General features: G+C 45.8%; 2 protein-coding genes across 2 annotated transcripts in view; one reads left to right on the top strand and one right to left on the bottom strand.

Annotated features, from left to right (window-relative positions):
- Nucleotides 1-864: 864 nt before the first annotated feature.
- On the top strand, nt 865-8,013 carry rmdn1 (regulator of microtubule dynamics 1). The gene is made up of 10 exons (XM_080020340.1): nt 865-1,513; nt 1,596-1,701; nt 2,633-2,720; nt 2,961-3,120; nt 3,254-3,343; nt 3,460-3,515; nt 4,107-4,194; nt 4,325-4,355; nt 5,021-5,154; nt 5,581-8,013. The coding sequence occupies exons 1-10, from the start codon at nt 1,388-1,390 to the stop codon at nt 5,623-5,625; spliced, it is 924 nt and encodes a 307-aa protein (XP_079876466.1). The 5' UTR covers nt 865-1,387; the 3' UTR covers nt 5,626-8,013.
- Nucleotides 8,014-8,203: 190 nt separating this feature from the next.
- wwp1 (WW domain containing E3 ubiquitin protein ligase 1) overlaps nt 8,204-21,670 on the bottom strand; it is a 50,043-nt gene continuing 36,576 nt past the window's right edge. Inside the window, exons 11-25 of the mRNA XM_080020339.1 lie at nt 20,577-20,751; nt 19,064-19,118; nt 18,786-18,870; nt 18,201-18,329; nt 17,639-17,711; nt 17,466-17,537; nt 16,989-17,077; nt 16,740-16,899; nt 15,292-15,425; nt 12,259-12,399; nt 11,682-11,802; nt 11,053-11,157; nt 9,581-9,677; nt 9,375-9,447; nt 8,204-9,190 (exon numbers count right to left, since the gene is read on the bottom strand). Coding sequence (XP_079876465.1) covers nt 9,091-9,190; nt 9,375-9,447; nt 9,581-9,677; nt 11,053-11,157; nt 11,682-11,802; nt 12,259-12,399; nt 15,292-15,425; nt 16,740-16,899; nt 16,989-17,077; nt 17,466-17,537; nt 17,639-17,711; nt 18,201-18,329; nt 18,786-18,870; nt 19,064-19,118; nt 20,577-20,751 — 1,609 coding nt within the window. The 3' untranslated portion in view covers nt 8,204-9,090. The remainder of the gene's footprint in view (nt 9,191-9,374; nt 9,448-9,580; nt 9,678-11,052; nt 11,158-11,681; nt 11,803-12,258; nt 12,400-15,291; nt 15,426-16,739; nt 16,900-16,988; nt 17,078-17,465; nt 17,538-17,638; nt 17,712-18,200; nt 18,330-18,785; nt 18,871-19,063; nt 19,119-20,576; nt 20,752-21,670) is intronic.

Here is a 21,670-nt window from a genome sequence, read left to right as displayed (position 1 = left end):
GGCGCAGCGTACGGGCGCGGCGCGTACGCTGCGCCAAGTGCACGATGAAACCCTGCGAAACCCTATGAAACCCTGCGAAACCCTATGAAACCCTGAGAAACCCTGCGAAACCCTATGAAACCCTGCGAAACCCTATGAAACCCTGAGAAACCCTGCGAAACCCTATGAAACCCTGCGAAACCCTATGAAACCCTGCGAAACCCTATGAAACCCTGCGAAACCCTATGAAACCCTGCGAAACCTTGCGAAACCCTGAGAAACCCTGCGAAACCTTAAGAAACCTTAAGAAACCCTGCGAAACCCACGTTAGTCCGCTGTGGCGGCTCCACCGGCCGTTTATTTTTTTTTTTCGAGAGTTTTTTTTTTGTTTGTTTGTTTGTCTGTTTTTTTCCCCCCATTTTAAAATGTTCCCAACAGCGCACAGCTACGTGGGCGTTCTCCATAGAAACACGAGACAAAACTACGGAGAAATGTTTTTTTTGTTGTTGTTGTTGTTGTTGTTGTTGTTGTAAAGAATACAATACATTTCAACGTGTGTTCTATGAGTCCATATTGTACCAGTAATACGGTAATAGCAGCAATACAGGGAAGTAATGCAGAACAGTACAAACACACGATATCCCACTGACCAAGTTCCACAATTACAGTTGCAGCGAAAATTTAAACGACATTAAATGTTATTTATGTCCGACTAATGCAAATATATTTCTATACATTTTAACTGGATAACTGCAAGGCCGTGTTTAACTTGGTGTCTGCAGAGATCAAGGGCTATTGTGCTATAGTCTCAAAAAGATCAACGCGTTATGTATTATTTTTTTTTTTTTACACACGTAATAAGTGGAAACCCCATATTTCAGTAGATCAAATTTTTTTTCCCCAAACAATTAATAATAACAGCACTGGTGTCATTTCAGACACAAAACGTATCCTCCAACTGTTTTTGTTTTTTTTTAAATCAACGTTCCCCGGAGCGGAACCTTTGCGCTTTTGTCGACGGACCACGCGGGGCGCGCACCGACGGGAGGCGTTCAAGATCGTTACGTCGTTAAACGCAACCCGGCGCCGCTCGGCCGGGACTATATAAACGTCCAACCCAGCTCGGGCGCCGTAGACCCCGACGACGAGCCGCCTCCGTGTCGGGATAGAGAGAGAGAGAGAGAGAGTGTGTGGGGGTTTTTGTTTGGTTGGTTTCTTTTTTTTTTTAATATACTCCGTATTTGTAACGTTGCGGCTCTGCAAAACGTTTCCGGCGTGTATCGCTGTTGAACGACCCTCGTCGGCTACTTGTTTGTTGTTGTTGTTGTTGTTGTTGTTGTTGTTGTTGTTGTGGTTGTTGTTTAACACCGACGTGCGCGTCCGGGTGACGTCTGGACACCGCTGCAGCATGACCGGCACCCTCCTCGCGCGGTTCGTAACGCGGAGCTTACTGTCGTCGCCCGGGAGCAAAGGCCGCGGGGCGAGCGGCCGGTACCGCTGGCCGGCGGCGAGCGGACCCAACGGCGCGCTCACGGTAAGACGACTTCGCCCGGCGTCGCCGCTCGCTCTCCGCCCGTCTGCTTGACTGTGTGACTTGCGTGCGCTTCCACCCGCAGCGCGGCGGGGCTGCCTTGCTCCTGGGACTCCCGGCGCTCTCTTATCTGGGCTGCGAGGTTTACCGAGGGGTCCAGAGTTCAGCCGTGGTCCACGCTCTGGAAAAAGGTATGGATGTGTGTGTGTGTGTGTGTGTGTGAAGTAAAATAATATATTTAAAATGACAAATAAAACGGAACAAGTACAATAAAAATTAGTCAAATATCCAAAAAAACATAGCCCGGCGGGTACAACACAAAGTGTGTGTGTGTGTGTGTGTGTGGTAAAAATTATATTTAAAATGACAAATAAAACAGAACAACAAGTACAATAAAAATTAGTCAAATATCCAAAAAAAAACACAGCCCGGCGGGTACAATACAAATGGTGTGTGTGTGTGTGTGTGTGTGGGGTAAAATAATGTATTTAAAATGACAAATAAAACAATAACAAGTACAATAAAAATGTGTGTGTTGTACACGCCGGGCTACGTATTTCTTTTGTATATTTGCAGGTGCGATTCCACGCGCTGGGCCAATTAATAAAGTTGTGATCACACAGAGTTTGCGGCTCAAATGTGAACTTTTGAGGTTGGGAACGGAACTGACTGCTCCTTCCATCACTGCGTGCTTTGCCAAATGTTTTCTATCTGTCGTCAATTATTAATAGGTATGTTGTCTGGTTTTATATTCTGTTTAAATCCTTAATGTTTTGTTTTTTGTTTGTTTTTTTAATGAATATCCAATCTGGATAAGGGAATAATGTGACCATTTCTGCCTTCCTGCTTTGAGTGGCTCGTAGGGAACTCATTATTTGGCACTGTCGGCCTCGCCAAGGTCATTTTCACCGTTATTTTGAATGAATTCACCGCGGCATACACGTTTGTGGCTGACAGCCGTCAACCACAAACGTGGATCATTTAAAGGTAAAGCAACGAGGCTGCCCTGTCGAGAACGACGACGGGGGAGAAAGCAAACACATCAGCCTGGGGTTTTGTACATGGGACGTGGACCCGGATCCACATTGTCCCTGAATCCGTCTTTTCTGTTTGCACGACCAGTCGACGACGTCTTGGAGCAGGCGGACTACCTGTACAGCTGCGCCGAGATCGAAAAACTCTACCAGCTGCTGCAGGAGTACAAAGACAGGTGAGGACACCCTTCGTATCGCAGGTGCGTCCCCGTGGATTCCCGCCGCTAATAAATAAAACCCAGTCCAGGCCGGTCGCGGAGCCAAGCGGCGCATAGAATCGCCGGGAGGGGGTTAATCATTAACCGCGGATGTCCGGCCCGTAGCGCTCTCCACCGGCGCTCCGGTTAAACCGAGAGGGGGACGGCGGGAGTCGCCGGCCGCTGACCCCCGTGTCTGTCGTCCTCCCCCCCCCCCAGCGACAATGTGGAGTTCCTCTGGCGGCTGGCGCGGGTGTCCCGCGACATGTCCGTCATGCCCGACCTGGCCGCCGAGCAGAAGAAGAGGCTGACGCTCGAGGGCTTCGACTACGCAAAGAAGGCCCTGGAGAAGGACGACGGCTGCTTCGCGGCTCACAAAGTACGACCCCCGCCCCGAGGGGGAAGCTGTCAGCGGGTCCATGTGGGCGGGGATATTGAAGTTTGGATTTGGGGGAGATTCCTCAAGATGTGTTATTTATTTTTAATTTGCTTTTTCTGTCCGAATCCCGCAGTGGTACGCCGTGTTGCTCAGCGACGTCGGCGACTACGAGGGGTCCAAATTCAAAATCGCACAGTCGTTCGTCATCAGGCGACACCTCGAGGTAAATAAAGAAGGGGGGGGATTAAAATAATAAAATCACGAGAACCTAGGAATCGAAACGCAGCCTTGCGGGGTCGGAGCTTTGAAAACGCCCTCTGATCTTATTTCCCCCCCCAGAGAGCCGTGGAGCTGAATCCTGGCGACGCCACTTCGCTGCACATCTTGGGTCACTGGTGAGGCTCAACAGAGAGCGCTGGAGGGGACCGGCACAGCTCGCTCCTCGGTTCTGGCGTTCGTTCAGGACCAGAAGTACTTTTGGCCTCAATGGGGCGTGTTTTGTACCAGGTTGATTCCTTATAAGTACTTCAAACTAACTTCTCCCTGAGCAATGTTAAACTTAAAAAAAATATATATATATATATTTTTAAGACTACCAGTCCAACTCGAGTTGGACTCTGAGTTGGAACGTCGTTTGCCCAAAAAGAAGTAAAAAACATTCAGCGGCCAGAGAGCCTCATTTGACATCATGAAGGGCATCGTCCTCGGTCCATTTATTTTAAATTTTTTTTTTAACATTTTTTTGCGGATCCTCTCGATTCGTGACCCGGTTTCTCGGGGGTCGTTTCTCGGTGGAGTCGCGAGTCCTCTTGGGTCTTTTTGTTCGAGATTCACGTCTCAGTTCAGCCTGTGTGGCTGGCGGCAGCTCCCCCGGGGAGTGGCTCGCGCCTCCCGACCGAGTCGAGGAATGAAAATAAAACATCTGCTCGGGTCTCGCGTCACCATTCACGAGCAGAGCTGTCAACGTTTTTTTTTTTTTTTTTTAGGTGCTTTGCTTTTGCCGAGTTGCCGTGGTACCAGTCCAAATTGGCCGCCCTAATCTTTGCGACACCGCCCACGGCCACGTACGAGGAGGTGAGGGCGCCTTATCTTTCTCTCGTTTCCTCCCGTTTGTTTGCATCCACTTTTTCCAACTTTGTTTCATCACAGGCCTATAACTGCAAAAAACATATCGTTCATGAGATTGTTCTCTGCACCTTTTCAGGCTTTAGAATTCTTCTTAAAGGCTGAAGAAGGTAAGGGGAGCTTACACACTGGTGCATCGTTTAGCCCGTTTGCCATTCTAAAATACACCACGTGGCCAAAAGTATGCGGACGCCCGAACCGCCGCACCCACGTGTGCTCGTCCGACATTTCATTTCAAAACCAGGGGCATCAAGGCGGAGTTGCTGCCCCCTTTGCTGGTGTAACGGCCTCCGTTCTTCTGGGAAGGCTTTCCGACCCGGTCCTCCGGCGCCCGCTTTACACCGCTCCGACCGACGCTCCTTGACCCTCCGGGCTCGGCCGCAGAGACCCAGTTCACGGGGCTCGCCGCGAGCGGCTCCCGTGCCGACGCCGCTGTTCCGGAGGGCGGTGTGCAGTGGTGTGCCGCCTGCCGCACGTTTGCGCTGCACAATAGCAGAACTCAGGGTCGGCCGGGGCAGATCTAGCGGCGCAGGAATGTGACGTGAAACTGATTTGTTTCAAAGGCGGTGCCCTATGACACAGTGCCGCGTTGAAAGTCACTGAGCTCTGGGTTCACGACTCATTCTACTGCAGATGTTTGTCTAAGGATTGCGTGGCCGCACTCATGCACCGATTCGTTTACGAGTGTCTACATACTTTTGGCTATGTAGCGTAGGACCGGTTGTGCGACAAGGTGCCTTTTGGTGATTTACTCTCCTCGTGTTCTGCCTCCCAGTGCAGCCCAGTTTTTATAGCAAGAACCTGCTCATGCTCGGGAAGACGTACATCGGCATGAACGACAGAGAAAGGGCTGTTCTCTGGCTGACCAAGGCGAAAAACTACCCCACGCTCACATGGGAAGACAAAGAGGTAGGGGGGGGGGGGGGGGGGGGGAGCACTTGGTGCAGCTGCTTTTTAGATTGAACTTTGACCTTGAAACTCTGTGGTTTTGTTGTCGTGAGCTTTTTATTCCCGGGTTTATTCTTCATTGCTTTGATATCATTTATTTTGTGCCTTACGGGAAGCACTTTGAATCGGCCTTCTCAACTCAATGATTAGATACATAAAACTATTTAAAGATTAAATAACCTCTGGTTTTACAGTATCAGTTAAAGTCCTAATTGTAGCGTCTCATGTTACGTGCCCAACTTACGACAGTATTTGGCTCACACTATAAAAATGTCAGATCTAGTTCAAGTGTGTGTGTATATGTATATTTTTTTTCTTTTTGACATATCTGAAAGAACAAGCGCTTGGTGCAGGAGACACTCCAATCCATGTGTTCTTTTGCCACAGGTCCATAAAGAAGCCCTGGTGCTGTTGAAGAAGCTGGGCAGCTGAACTGACCAGAGTGCAGACCAAAATGTAACCCAAAAAAAAAAAGATTTATTTTTAATGATTTATTCTAAATCTATCTACTCACCTTAAAAAAAAAAAAAAAAAATTAACTATATTAAGTTTATGGCATGACACTGAGGTCATTATGTGCAGATTAACTATGAAACTTGATAATTGTATTGTGAGGCAAAAAAAATGTTTTCCTTTTTGGATAAGGAAATGTATGAAGTTGTAAATGATGCTTTCTGTAGTTGTGCGCTATAATTTATTCCAATCAATCAATTCTATCTCAGACTGACTATTCACCTCCCAGACAAACTCAGAAAGAAAATATAAGACGACAAACTGTCTGCAAAGATGGTCTGATATATTTATTAAATATGGTTCCATTTCCACAGGCAAGATCCAACCAAAACATAACAGGGGAGGGAAAGAATAAAGAGGAAATGAAATGTTTTACTTTGATTCAAGAACAGAATAAAACATTTTTTGACTCCTGAGCAGAAGGGCTCTTTCATTCCCCCGTGAATCTCGCAACATAAAATCATCTGGAGGTCATTAGAGGGTTCGATTCACATATTGTTTTATAAATCCCCGTCTCTCTGTGCTGAAATGGGCCAAAGGAGGATTAAAAAAAAAAAAAAAATCTTTTATACATATCTCCATTAAAGGGGCATTCTGTACAGTGTCATTGGTGTTTACAGTGTGTATCTACACGCGATATGTTGGTTTCGGGGAGCATTGGGAAGTTGCCTGAACCACAGTCGGAAGTCGTTTTGCACTTTGGTTTGAGAAATCGGGAGTTTTTCCTCCGCTATTCACCTTTTGCGGGCGCCGCACGGCCGCACGGCCCGGCTCCGGTTCAGGCAACCCGGAACACCCGCCTCCATTTCTGATAAGAACATAGGCATTGTAGATTTTCATCAATGGAGCGTCGGCTCTGCGTGATTAAATATAAGTACTTGATTTTTATTTTTTTTATTTTTTGATTTTCTCTATACAATGAATATTCACATAGTCGATTTCTCTTTTGATTAGGGATTTGTTTTGATCCAAAGGAAGCACAGTATATCGTGTGATTCTGACTTAAAGCTTCAAAAGCTTTACCGCAGTAAATGCTCCTTTTTTTTTTTTTCTTCTTTTCCTTCTTCTGTTAAAACCTGTTCAACCACACGACTGAGTCGACGCATGTGTCCACGAAAAGTGTTTGGATTACACAGGCTGCTCCTCTGGGCAGATTGGAGGGGGAAAAAAAACCCCGTCTCAACACATGGAGCCGGGGATAACTGAACACTGACTTCTCACAGCAAGGTTTTTTAATTTCTATTTTATTCTTTTTTTTTCCCCCCACTCCTAGATTATTATTATTATATATATATTTTTTTTTTGACAAGCACCACAGGCTTTTTGGGGGAAAGCAGACTTGCAGACTTCACATTTTAGATGAGAAAGAACTTGAAACCTGAAGCAATAAAAACAAAGCCAGGGAACCGCCGGCCCGACAGCAGAGGCTCTGGACCGACCGGGGGAGGAGCTGGATTGGAAACCATCAGTTGTGTCGACTGTAAATGCAGAGGTTCTAAAAAGCTGAGGTATGAGAAGAGCAAACGCAGTCACCTTGCTGAGCGAGCGGCTGCATTTCTGGACCCTGCGCGTGGTGGTGGAGGAGACCGTTCCATTGGTGGTGTACGTGTTTCCAAAAGGGCCCAAAATCCTACCTTCCCTCGCCTTGCATTGGGATCCTGTTAAATGCTCTTTAATTGCATTTCTTGTATTATTGGAAATATTGGGGGGGGGGGTAGAAAGCTGTTTTAATGATTGGATGGAAACCCTTGGCCACAGTAGGTATTAGTGGTCGTCTTTGTGTTTACGTTGGTTTGCTTTTGAAGAAGTGATGTGTAATGTGGAAAACAAATGCAAACAGAATCACACATCGTGCAGGCGACAAGTTGGCCTCCAAACAAAGTACTATGGTAATTTTGTCCAGTGCAATGTGCAAATAGCTGAATGTTTTTTTTAGACAGACTTTCAGGTCTATTTGTCTATAATGCATGACTGAAAAGAGCCTGAGAAATGAGCACGGTGATATTTGTGTTTTAAAAAACCCCGAAGATATCGCTGCGGCAGCGAGACCATCAGAGGAGCGAGAGAGAGAGACAAAATTAAAAAGGCAGGGTGCTACGGTCTAAATGTTTATATTCCTTTTTTTTGTCCTTCAAAACTGCCGGGGCGGGGGTTCGCCCTCGGGTTAACGTCTGCTGAATAAATACATGGCACCGCTTCTTCCAGTCTAGTTGCCACAGTGTTTTTCGTCCTCGGCCTGCATAGACGATTTTATCTATTTTTTTTTTTTAACAGCAACAGCGAGGCCTGGAGTCTCACACACACACACACACTCACACACACACACACACACACACACACACACACACACACACACACACACACACACACACACACACACACACACACACACACACACACACACACACACACACACACACACACACACACACACACACACACACACACACACACCTCAACACCCTGGTGTCTTGGAGACTCCATTCAATTAGTAGAAACCTTTCCACTTCTTCCGCTCTGGGATTAACGCGGGCGGTGCAATCCAGGGTGAGTCCGATGCTTTAGCGAGGACGTGTTTCCTTTTTTTTTTTTTTGTCCCGGACGAGGGGAGCGGTCGGTGTTTCTCTGTTAAGGCCGGGCGTCGGGGTCATCACAGGAAGAGGCGAGGTGTTCGAGAGACGGGGAGGTGAGGACCCCGTCGTACATCCCGCAAAAAGGCCAGAGGGGCGACCTCTGGAGAACACGGGTCTTGATCCAAGCACAGAGCGCGGACGGGGACGGCGCTCCGTGCAGGGGTGAGTTTGTGTTTGTGTTGTCGCTGTGGCGCCGCGACGATCGCGGCCATTACCGTGGTTCCGTATGCAAAGCAAAGAGCGAAAAAAACTCAAAGCCTACACAAAAAAGAAACTGATCAGGCACCTGATTTCTGAAACTACAAGCAGCCTTTAAAAGCTCTATAGAACTAGAGCCGTAGAAGAAGTTAATTCTTACGCTATAAAATCCTCTTCACAACACTTTCGGTCTCCTTAAAAAAAACTAAAAAAACTAAAAAAAAAAAAACAACTTGGACACAGGAGGGGGGGGGGGGACAACGATAGATGGTATTGTTTTTAAAGGGTTTTGGGGGGTAAAAGGCTTGCATATTTGATGATGGGGCGTAGTGTGATATATAAGGGCGAGGGGGGCGGGGTCGCTGTGAGAAATGATCCTGTGATTTAAGATTTGTTTTAAAATGAGAAAATAGCTTATATACATTGGTATTTATCTGTGCAATTCTTCATTTTTTTTTGTTTACTTGGCTGGATGAACAGCGGCGGGGGGGCGGGGGGGCGGTGGTGGTGGCGGAGGCGGCGGCGGCGGGGGGGGGCTTCAGTCTCTCGGACTCTACTCTTGGCCGAATCCTTCCGTTTCCTCGATGGCGAAGAGCAGCTTCTCTTTGAGCTGCTCAAAGCTTTTGTACGGTGGTAAGTCCAGTCGGTTGAAGCTAAAGCAAGCAGAAAGGCAGAGGATCAGGAGCCTGTGTGCACAACAACGGCAAACCAACAACGCCCGCAGGCCGCACGGCGACAGGGCTGCTTTGAATGAACGGGGGGGGGGGGGGGGGGGGGGGGGGTTGTGTCTACGGGAAAAGCTGCTCCGCTCCGGAGAGAGCGAAGCCTCCCACTCACCATGTGTGGCTGCGAGGGAGCCAGGTCTCCTTCCCCACCTTCTCGATGCAGAACTTCTGCGGCCCGTTGCTGCCTGTACCGGAGAAACAACGTGAGTCGTATGTTGCTTACTCCCTTTACTCCCAAGGAGAACGTGGCTTAATGTGCTGCAGGATCAGTGTGTGTGTGTGTGTGTGTGTGTGTGTGTGTGTGCGCGCGCCACGTACCCATGAGCTCGGCAAAGCCCCCCAGAGGGAGCCTGCACGTCCCCGTGACAAACTGCATGAGCCTCAGTCGCACCTCGTTGTCCACCTCCTTCACCAGCTGCGGGGGGAGACAGAGACAGCGCCACGTAGGGTCCAACCCGGCGTCACGACGTGAACTTCGAGGCCTTTCAACGTACCTCTTTAACTGTTCTTTTACTTTAGTACTTCCCGCCAAACAAATGCAACACATTTTCAATGTGATCTTTATTAATTAAAATATAATTTAATCTTAGTCTCACTGTCTATTATTTATATTATTGTATCTATATATCTTATCAATCTCATTGTCATCTACAATTATAAGTGTCTATTTACAACCATGCTGGATTAAATGTACATTTCCCTGGTAGTATATGTCATAAAAGCGATTCTGGAAAATGTTTACATGTTGCAATTTGAATAACAACGCCAGAATATCAGAGGTTTTCAAAGATCACGCTCTTTCAAGCACTTTTCAAGCACTACACCAAAATACGGGCTATTTTAAGGTATTCCAGTGCAGGGACTGATCACTTAACGACCGAGTTCCGTTCCTAGCACCAGGTCGTGAAGCAAATTGGTCGATAAGCGAGGACCCGTGTTATTTGACGGTAAGGGGGTGTCGCTGGTATATATAGTGTATAAAGTATATATAGTGAATATAGTATTATGTCACAGTGAGGGGGCATGGCGATTGCAAACGCTAGTGTAGTGAACACTGACAGACTGCGGGAACGAGACAGAGCAGTGATGAGATGGGATGTATACAGTGTATGTGGTGTATAAAGGGTGATGCGATGAGATGTATACAGTGTATATACAGTATATACAGTATATATAGTGTATAAAGGGTGATGAGATGAGATGCTTGACGCTGAGACGCTGCAGTATTGTACACAGCGTACAATACAGACTGGTCAGAGATGGTCGTAAGTCTGAACAGTCGTTAAACAGGTAGGTCCTTAAGTGAGGAGTACCCGTACTTCACTTTCTGAGGACGAAATACCCTGAGCACCGCACAGGACTTTCTGTGGCGCCCCCTGGAGACGGAACAATGGGATGTTTTGGCACCACGGCCCAATAGACACAACGCTCAAATGGCTTTTTTCAGCGGTTGCTCCGGTATGGATACAAATTGAAAGGTAAAGGCCTTTCTGAAGTGGAGTGCGTTCTTGCGATTGATGGAATGCTTTTTATACATCGTTTCCCATCCCCCCCAACACAATGTACAGTATATAGAACTAAAAATTTAAATATGATGAAGGAAATTTGCTTTTTTTCCCCATCTTGCCCAGATTCAGACCAGAAGGTCCAATGCTAGTTTTCTCCCTGTGTGTCAGAGGCGTGTCCAGTAGTGGCTGGACGCTTCCTGTGTCAGCTCAGTGCAACTCGCCCGGTAATTAGCAGCGCTCAGAGCCAGCTCGGGATTTAATTGGCATTGGCCTCCGTCGTACCTGCCAGAACCAGATGATTTGTTTGCTGTTCCTGGTGTAGTGGCGGTACACAGTGTTTCTCTGCCAGTCCTGCAGGTCAACTTCCTGCATGCCACACAGCATCACCTGGAGAGCGCGCGCACAGACACGCACGCACGCACGCACACACACACATACACACACACACACACACACAAACACACACACACATGCAAACACACACACACACACACGCGCACACACAGAATATTCTAAATAAAACACATCCTTTTTTCCCCTATCCAAGCAGATATGCATTTGATAGATATGTACTTGATCTAGATAGATATGTACTTGATAAATATAATATACTTGATATAGATATGTACTTGATATAGATAAATATGAACTTGATTGATATAGATAGATATGTACTTGATAGAGATATGTACTTGATAGATTCAGATAGATATGTACTTGATAGATAGATTTATACTTGAGAGATATAGATATGTACTTGATAGGTACAGATAAATATGTACTTGAGCGATATATATAGATATGTACTTGATAGATAGATATGTACTTGATAGATATAGATAGATATGTACTTGCAAACAAGTACATATCTATCGGCGCTAGAACCCGCCCTCCCAAAATGGAGCGCTCACCTCCAGCTCCTTCTCGTCAAAGTACTGCAGCCACTGGAGAGGAACCACTTCATTGAAGCCGTCCAGGAAGGCCTTTGTCTGACCTTCGACCCCGCGGGAAAACCTCCACTCCGCCATAAGGCTGCGAACCAAACGGAAATCTCAGACGGCGGAGGCCCTGGAGCCTCTTTTCAACGAACGCTCGGCATTTGTGCAACGTCACGCACATCATCACTTCAAGGTCTCGCAAGGAGTTTGTGTTACGTCCACAATGTGCCGTGAAAATCCTCTGAGCACCCGTAGGGGGCATGGAACCCAGTTGAAGAACCCGCGGTCTACAAATCCGGTCGGACGTTCTTGAGCAAATCAAGTTTGGGAAGGATGTATTATCACAGAATTAAGCCATACTTTTGTTTTCCGCAAACGCCACGCACTCCAATTTTTTTAACTCAAGCTGGAGTTTCCTTCCAGCGCAACGGCTCAGCCTTATCTTAACCTTATCTTTTCCCGGCACGCGACAAACCCAGACAACCCCTTTCCGGTGCGTGGTTTTTCTGGTTTTTTTTCTGGCCGCGAGCTTCGCTACTGAACATCACACCTGATATATTCTTCCTTGTTCTCCTCGGTGACGAGCAGATTGGTGCCGTCCGACTTCAGGTCGTGGGACGTGATCTTCCCCAGGATCTCCATGTCCACCGAGAAGTACATCTCCAGACCACACTCCTCGATGTTGTTGTCCCTGAGGAAACAAGTCATTTTTTATTATCTCTTGGATTCAACCCAGGCCATTGAAATGTATGAGTTCACCCCTTGAGCCAGACACATCGGTGTGGAGAGCGCAAAGTGGAAGCAATAGCTGGAACAAAGACTGTTCTAGCTATTGGGCTTGTGACCCCAACCTGCGGTCACTTGGTATGCAAAGGTGTTTGCAGGACATTTCTAAGACTGATGTATTCTTTAATCATCCTAAAATGAGAGTAGGGAGCATCAAACGTACTATATAGGACAATATTCTAGATCAGCCACCACATTAAAACCACTGACAGGTGAAGTGAATAACATTGAACATCTCATTCCAAAGGATCTGTCAAGGGGTGGGATATATGATGCAGCAAGTGAACAGTCAGTTCTTGAAGTTGATTCATTGGAAGCAGGAAAAATGGGCAAGTGTAAGGATCTGAGGGACTTTTACAAGGGTCAAATTGTGATGGCTAGACGACTGTAGTCAGAACATCTCCAAAACGACAGGTCTTGTGAGGTGTTTCCGGTACGCTGTGGTTAGTACCTACCAAAAGTGGTCCAAGGAAGGACAACCGGTGAACCTGCGATAAGGTCCTGGGCGCCCATGTGCTCAATGATGCGCGTGGGGAGCCTAGGCTAGCCCGTCTGGTTCGATCCCACAGAAGAGCTACTGTAGCACAAATTGCTGAAGACGTTAATGCTGCTATGATAGAAAGGTGTCAGAACACACAGTGCATCACAGCTTGCTGCGTATGGGGCTGTGTAGCTGCAGACCGGTTAGAGTGCCCATGCTGACCCGTCTGCTGCCGAACGCACCTACAATGGGCACGTGAGCATCAGAACTGGACCATGGAGCAATGGAAGAAGGTGGCCTGGTCTGATGAATCACCTTTTCTTTAACATCATGTGGATGACCGGGGTTAGGGTCCGATCGAGCATCTATGGGATGTGCTGGAACAACAAGCCCGATCCATGGGGGCCCCACCTCACAACTTACAGGACTTAAATGATCTGCTGCTAATGTCTTGGTGCCAGATACCACACGACTTGAACTTGAACTTGAACACCTTCAGAGGTCTTGTGGAGTCCACGCCTCGACAGGTCAGAGCTGTTTTGGCAGCACGAGGGGGAGCTACACAATATTAGTGGTAATTAGTGGTGGTTTTAATATTGTGGCTGATCGGTATATATTTGTAGGGTTAGGGTTATAACACTAACCCCAACAATTTTTAAAAGGCCATTAGACTTCTAAGTCTGTTTCACTAAAACATGTAAAGAAACTTCTAGGTCTGCATAAAAAAAAAAATGAATTTGTTGTTATGGCCCAGCAGGCACCACATTACAAACAGAGGAACAATTACCTTTATTAATTCAAATATAATCTAAGTTTCACTGTCTATTTTATATATATATATATATATATGTTCAATGTATTATTAATCTCATATTCATCTACTATTATAAGTGTCCCTTTACAACCATGCTGGATGAAATTTACATTTCCCTGGCATCATCTATGTCATAAAAGCCATTCTGGAAAAACCGGGGGGATAATATCACAGGTTTTCAATTATCGCTTTTTTCCCCCAAGGACTTTACAAGCACTTCAGCACAAAAAGGGCTATTTTCAAGGAATTCCAGTACTTATATTTCTGAGGACAAAATTCAAAAGCTCTTCAAGCACCTCAAGGACCTGGTAAGAGCCCTGTCGATCTCTCTATGTGAGCGGCATAGTCAAATACAACCCCTCAACACAGTCAATTTATCAATTTATTTGTGAAATTTTTCTCCACTCTTTTTTTGTCAACAACTGAAAAGCAACACTGAAAGTTACACCGCGGCACAAGCAGATGCGAGACTCAGCTTTCACACTTGGCTCGTTTGGAGCAGCTGAATCAGAGCCTGGATTGTCTCCTCCCCGAGATCGGTTTGTTTGACCATATGAGAACGCAGCAATCACACTCTGTGGCGGAACAAAATAAGTGGACCGAGACCCCCTAGGTGGTCTCTGTGCATTTCCAAACGTACTCAGGGCCGGATCGCTTGCAGTGAAAACGCAATGGTCTGTGAAGCGGAACAACTCGCTCCCGCAATGCATAATATGAAAGTTGCACAATGCATAATTTGACGCTCGCTGCGTCTTCTTATTAGATGTCATAAAACATTCTTCCCTAGACATAGTGTTGCTCGAATTGAATATCTTGTTTATATACTGAACACGGATATACAAACCAAAGAATGGCTACAAAACAATGTCCAATATATGGATGTTCACATCTGGGAAGGTCGTTCAACTGTCAACATTTTGAAGAAAAAAGAAAAATCAGAGCAATGAGAGAAAAGTTTAATAGTGCGTGCAGTTTGTTTACAAGTTTTGGTCCACTGTATAATGTTGCTGTGTGAACACAAAATGAATCCAGGGGCAATTGCAACTTTCTGTCGGTTCAGCCCCTGATTCAGAACAAAACAAACGAATCACAGGTATGAAAGTGCCCTCAAATTCACATGCCCTCCCGTCCCTGAAGTTTTCCGTTTCGCAACACGTGGTTTTTAACTACTTTAATGAAGGGCAAAAGACTGGTGGGTGGGTCGACAATGATGCGATGGAAACGCCATCACCCTACCATTCCAGTTTCACGGTTGAGAGTCCGTGCCGAATGGTTTCCAATGTATAAAATTGTTACGGCAGAACACAAAATTTTGTGGTTTCTACCTGGAGCCTGAACACAAATTCGGCCAAAACCCTCCCACACTGCGTATGCCGCATAAATGTCTAACCAATGTTGTAGTTAAATTAACCCCTATTAAATCACAAATGCATGGCCGGTTCTCTAGTGAGTTTTGAGTTTTTCTTCCAGGCTATTTAAGGGATTTCCAGATGGCTGAATACCTGATCCAAATGAGAGAGTTGTAGAACTCCGGGTCAATGGACTCCAGATCCTTCAGGAGGAGCTTCTTGTTGAGCATGCGCTTGTAGAAAGGCAGGGAGAAGCCTGTGTCGATGAACTTTCCGTGGAACAGCGCCTGCGGAGAGAGGGAGGAAGAGATATTATCCTACTGTTTGGGGAGCTGGGAGGTTGAGGAGGGCAGTGGTTAAGTACTAATAAGGTTATTATGTACGCACTTTTAGCCGTTTCAGTAATATTAAAACATCAACAAGCACCGGAACATTCAGTGCTTCGTGTCTTCTATATTTCACTGTTAATAGTAAAGAAACTGTTTTCGAATCATATGATGAACAGAAATGGCATTGACAAACATTATCGACAGCCTCGATGTAAGATTTGAGGAAAATAACTGCGATCACTTCCTAATTAGTGAGGTTCCTACAGCTCTTCTTTTGCGAACCGCTCGAGTTCTCCCAGATTTGAAGTTTGCCTTGTCCCAACTTCTGTTTGCAGATCTCCCCACAGGTGTTCCATGAGATGTAGATCCGACCTCATTCCTGGCCGGTGCCGACAGTCCGGCTTGGTTCGGAACCATTCCTGGGTGCTTTATGAGGACGGTTTCAGGTCATTGCCCTGTCGAACCAACAAACTTCAACGCAGACACAGCTTTCTGACACTAACTTCAACGCTCCTGATGTCATGATGCCATACAGATTCAAGCCCCCCCCCCCGAAGTGCCAGAGGCAGCAAGGCAACCCCAAAACATCACGGAACCTCCTCCATGTTTGACTGTTGTCGGACAGTGTTCTATTCCCTCCCCCGGTAAACGTAGACTTGATGTGATTTGCAAAAATGCTCTGATTTGGTCTCATTTGTCCACAGGGCATTCTCCCAATTTGGCCAAATTTCAGCTTGTTTAGGTGACTTCTGGCAAACTCCAGTAGGGATTTCTTGTGTCTCTCTCTCAGCAGTTGGGTCTTCCTGGGTCTTTCCTTTCAATGAGTTTGCGCTGGGTGGTGCAAATTGAAACTGTTGTACCTTGTGTCTGTAGGTTCAGCTTGAATCCATTTTGCAGCTGTCTAAGGTTCTTTCTCCACCATTTGAACAATCTTTGATCAAATTTTCTCTTACAGCTGCATCCAATAAGTGTTTCTTTTTTTAGTTTTTTTTTTTGCTGTTCAGCCATTATATTTTTACATAAGCGGTCAGGTTATGAGGCTTCTATCTTGTATCCAATCTATAGTTTGGTTAAAATGTCTTCAGTGTGTTAGAAAAAGGAGGCATTTCCTATAAATATATATACATTAAATATAAACAATTATTGTTCAAGTTCTTTGGAGAAAATGTCCATCCCTAATTGGCTTGTGCTTGCAATGTGTAAGTGCCAAAACTTTTGCATGCAAGTAAGTAAGTGTGTGTGTGTGTGTGTGTGTGTGGCGTCTAAACTTGCCATTGCGATGAAGCGCCCGATGAAACAGAAGTAGGAGAGGTGGTCGGGGTTGATGGTGGAGGCAGGGTTGATCTGCAGACAGTAGTTGCTCTTGCCAGCATACTCAAACAGACAGTACATGGGGTTCAGCACCTCATGGGATAGCAGGAAAAACCATTCCCTGGAAAAAAGGTCGATTGGAGAGGTGGATAGGGAAGCCACCAGACAGGAAAACAAAAAGTAAAATACCAAAAATTGTGCTCGTCTTACCGAGCAAGGCCACCGTAGTCTAGTCCCTCTTCTCCTCTGAAGATGACGTACAGTCTCCTCCTGAGGTCGTAAGGCTTTAGGGCCATAATCTGAACACATAAAGAAACAAAGAAAAATAAGCTGCTTCAAACCCATTTTTTTCTGCAAGGGTGCAAGGGTGAAAAAATAAATAATTCTATTAAAAAGGGAGGCATTCTTTATCGCATTTTGATCATCCTTGGACTACTGAAGCAGGCTCAGTAAGGTGAACATCGCGTAGCATAGCCAACTCTAGCGATCCTGGCAGTGGCACAACCACAGTTCCCGGTATCACATGTCATGGCCTCAAAGTGCAACTGTCCCTTTATAGTAAAAAGTCACCAAATAACAGTTGAAAAATAGTGTGTGTGTGTGGGGGGGGGGGGGGGGGGGGTTATTTTTCCATGGAATACGTGACGGTGTGTATTTGTTGGGATGGGTGGAGGGCGCCTCACTTACTTGCTGGAAAGAGTCTTCAAACAACGTCTGTCGGGACACGGTGATCTTCACGTGGCTGGGAAGTGGATTGGACTGCGGGAAGGTGGACGGGATGTCAGTGAAAAACAAAGCCCACACTGATACAGAGACGTGCTCAGGTAAATCTAGGACAGAGTGTGGAAAAAGCAAATGACCTGGCACAGGTAGCGGAAATGGGCGAGCTTCCACCTGAAGCTGCGCTCGTAGGCGATCTGAGGCCCCTTGGTGCTGAGGAGGACGAAGAGGTTCAAACGTCAAAACAAAGAGTGTTATTATGAGCATTTGCCCCAAATTTTCAGAACCATCTCAACAGCTCATAATTTGAAAGTTTACCCCCGGTTTATAGTTTCCATCCAAATTGAAGGGCAATTCAAACCAATGTTTGTAATGTCACAATAAAAAAAGAGTTTCCTTCAACGGAGTTGAGGAAAATTAACAGTCAACCCAAATCTTTATGCTGCAATCGTCAATGTCAATAAATGGTTCTTCTGCAAAAGGTAGACAAATTATTACACTGTTATAAAGTTAATATTATGATAAAGGCATGAAATGGAAACAAAGACAATTTAAATGTTAGTCACAATTATTCGTATAACAATTTACTTAATTGTATTTCTTAATGATCGTGACAGCCCTTGATACAATCTTTTTATCCCCAGCAGGTCGCCCGTACAAGGTACAAGTGGAAACGTATGAAGTGAAGCCAAGTGTTCCTACACGGAGGACTTTCCGGTGCGTGGATCGCTGAAGGTGGTGGTCCGGGTGTTGTGATCGACAAAGTAGCGGACCCCTTCCCTCGTGTACCGAATCTCCCAGCCCTCCGGGAGTGGGTCCTCGTTAGGCAGCCTGAAGGCGCACGTGTAAAAGACACACACACACAAGAAACGAACCAACACACAGGCATGGCCATTCCACACATGCACACATAGAATGGAGAGATGTTAAAAAAAATACTGCATACAATTATTTTTGCCTTATCTTTAATAAATGGGTTCAACATATGCAATGATTACATTTAAAATTTTTGAGGACGAAATTCAAGCACTCTAAGCACCTCAAGGACCTGGGTAGGAACCCCGTACTGCCAATGTACCGCATTAAACAAATCTAATCAGATCATCGCTCGCTACACACAACATTTCTGAATTAAAGCCAACTGTGGAATATATTAGAATTGTTCAAATCTTAAAATTGGGTTTGAGTCCCGACTGAGAACAAATGTGGATCCTTTGGAAATCCTTGGAAAACCACCTTCACGCGCAGGCACCGGTTGAACAGGCCTGGTTTAGAAGATGAACTCACCCTTGGGTGCGGGGGTCCTCCCACTGCGTGGTCTTGGTGTTGTGGTTGACAAAGTACACCCGGTCATTAGAGTCCACGCGCCTCTCTGGTGGGAGGAAACGCAGTCAGGAGGTAATTTTGGGTAAATCCAATTCAGATTGTGCCTCCAGTGCTGAGTGACAACCAACAGAAGACTTGGCCGGCATGCTCCGAAATACACATACGGCCAGGAGGAAATAGGGAAGAAAATAAGTGCTGTGACAACATCCTCGCAGGGAGGTCTCCCTGAAGGAACTCACCCCAACCGGGAGGCAGCGGGCCCAGAGGGTCGTTCTCCGCGGACATCATGGACGCCTGGAAACGGGGTACACACACATGCGGGTCCATTAAGATCCGCTGACCGACGAGACCCAGCAATAATGAAGACGTATTTCCGAGAGCTTCCCCGCGAGGAAAAATAAATGCTCAAGAGATATTTCATTGAATAAAATGTATATAATCATCTAAATGAGCCCCGTGGCCTTCGGCTCCGTCAACTTCCCGATGTGGCCGACCGGTAGTGACTACCTTCCCACTGCCGCCAGCTTTTGATTAACACTGTAAGCAAATTATCATCAGGGAAGATAACATCAATGCTCAGATCAAGGACTGGTGAGAGGGACCTTTACAAAGGCCACTAGATTAGGGGAAACGCCTGGGAAGTGTGGGGGGCAGTGGGGTCAACTGGCATGTTTCCTGGTGTGTTACAAGAGGTACTCGCCAGAAATATATTATATTGAGGCTTCAGACAAGTGCGACATATCTTTCTAGACGTCATGTGACCAGGTGATAAAGGCCTAAGCGAAGATGCAGCTGATGCTTTGGCGTGTACTCAAGAAAACTAAGATGGAGCAGCCAAGCCTGAAGAGAATACTTCAACAGTAATCAGTTTTCTGTGTAGCTGTGCAGACACTTCCTCCCCCACCCCTTCTTTTTTAACATCTGTATACTAGTCCTGCCAAAAACACATAGTAATAGTATTGACCATTTTCTATAAACAACAAAAGTTTTGATATGGTTTCTCAATTTAACTCGATGCAAATCAACTCAAAAGGCTCAATAAAGTTCATGCGGATCATCTATCATCATCACATTCAACAAAACAAGCCACAAAAGTATTTACTGCACGTTAGCCCACGAATGTGTTCAGGGCTTCGTACTCCAGGGAGCATTCTCTCATATTAGCTATAACTAACAGCTACCGCTGGCTCACGTTAAATTAATTACCTGCTTTTTTTGGGTAACGGAATTCAACGCATCTTCCACCAAACCATTCCCTCACCGTCATACAGTATACCATAGCAGATGTTGAGGATACCATAGCAGATGTTGAGGATACCATAGCAGATGTTGATGTGCGTTTCATTTAAGACCGTTTATTTCTCCGATATTAGAGTGACTGAATTCTAAATCACTTTACTGCGGTGCTTCGCCGCCACACAAAGTGCGTTAAACTTTGAGCGTCTGTGCCTACGTGCTGCCGTTCCTTCCAAATATCTGTATATCGCTCCTGCGGGGTAAAGACAAATATGGCCGCTGTATAAAAACCTCACTCGCACCTTGCCTTTCAAATCCCATAGGGCTCACAACTACTGAGATTATTATAGGTGACTGACGTCCAGAGCCCACTTCCCCCGAAAAAGAGGAAAGAAATGCCCTTTGTTTTTTTTTAATCAAATACTTGAAATAGTACCAGGTGATCATTAACTGCAATAAATTCAAATATATAGTTGCATATATAGTCCGCGCCCCTCTCCGCCCCCCCTTCCTTACGGAGTAGAGGTATCTCTGGTTGAACTGGTGCATAGCTCCCTGCAGCTGGCTGCGCTGGCTCTGCCACTGCTCAAAGTTTCGGACAGATTCCATGGTGGGGCGCTGCCACGTGGTGGTGCGTGTGTTGTGGTCCACGTAGTAGATCCGGCCCCGGTCGTCCACGCGGCGTTCCCAGCTGGAGAGAGAAAGCAAGTTCGGCAGCGTCACGCGCAAGCAGATGGACAGGGGGCGTCACCGCGTCGGCTTCTGAGTCCAAACCTTATTCAACCCCCAAATTGTATGAGTCCTTTGCTGTAATCTTCTCTGAGCACCGTGACCTGCCCTGCGGTCACATGCAGCACCTGGATCTGTCTTCATGATGCCATTATGAGTTGTCATAAGAATGCCATCTTTATTGTTATAGTTATTAAAAGACCATTTATAGTTATTTTATTTTGGAGGTTACTGGTTGTCGTGTTCTCAGGTTTTATCTTGTGTCAGTTTAGTTTCCTCATGCTTTGGATAGTAAATACAAATTAGTAAAATTAGAAGAGACGGGGGTTTATGGACAGGATGATTTTGTGCAAAGTTAGGGTTTTATGACATGACGTGTAAATAATAAAGTTGCCCCGTGTACGGTGACACATCACCAGAATATATAAGGTAGTATATATAACTCGTCATTCTGAGGAACTTTGGGCTTTTCATAATTTGACTGGGGATCCTCTGACCATTTCAGCCTGGATTAAGACTCACCTTCTTGCTCATCTCTCTCTTTAACCTTATCTTTTTCTTTTGTCTTCTTCTTGCCCTCATTCCGCTCTTTGTTTATTTAGTTATGATTAGTTTACCGTTATTTTCTGTCCCCTGCTTAACACTTCCATTAGGATCATAGGCTAAAGGATATACATTTTCATGTTATCATGCATTTCTGCATTATTAGTTTGTGCCATTTCGGATTTACCATCATTTCATCAATCATCATTTCATCAGTGATTATTTTTCATGGTTTAGATTCTCAAATAATTCAGTATTTGTTCATGTAGTTACATTCATGTGATCGTTTCTGGCGACTTATTATTGGACCTACATTCTTCAATTCATCCTTTATGGAT

The sequence above is a fragment of the Zeus faber genome (genome assembly GCF_960531495.2).
Source record: "Zeus faber genome assembly, chromosome: 19".
Classification (NCBI taxonomy): domain Eukaryota; kingdom Metazoa; phylum Chordata; class Actinopteri; order Zeiformes; family Zeidae; genus Zeus; species Zeus faber.
The sequence above is the reverse complement of the archived record's forward strand: the minus strand, read 5'-3'. Positions and strand labels throughout refer to the sequence as shown.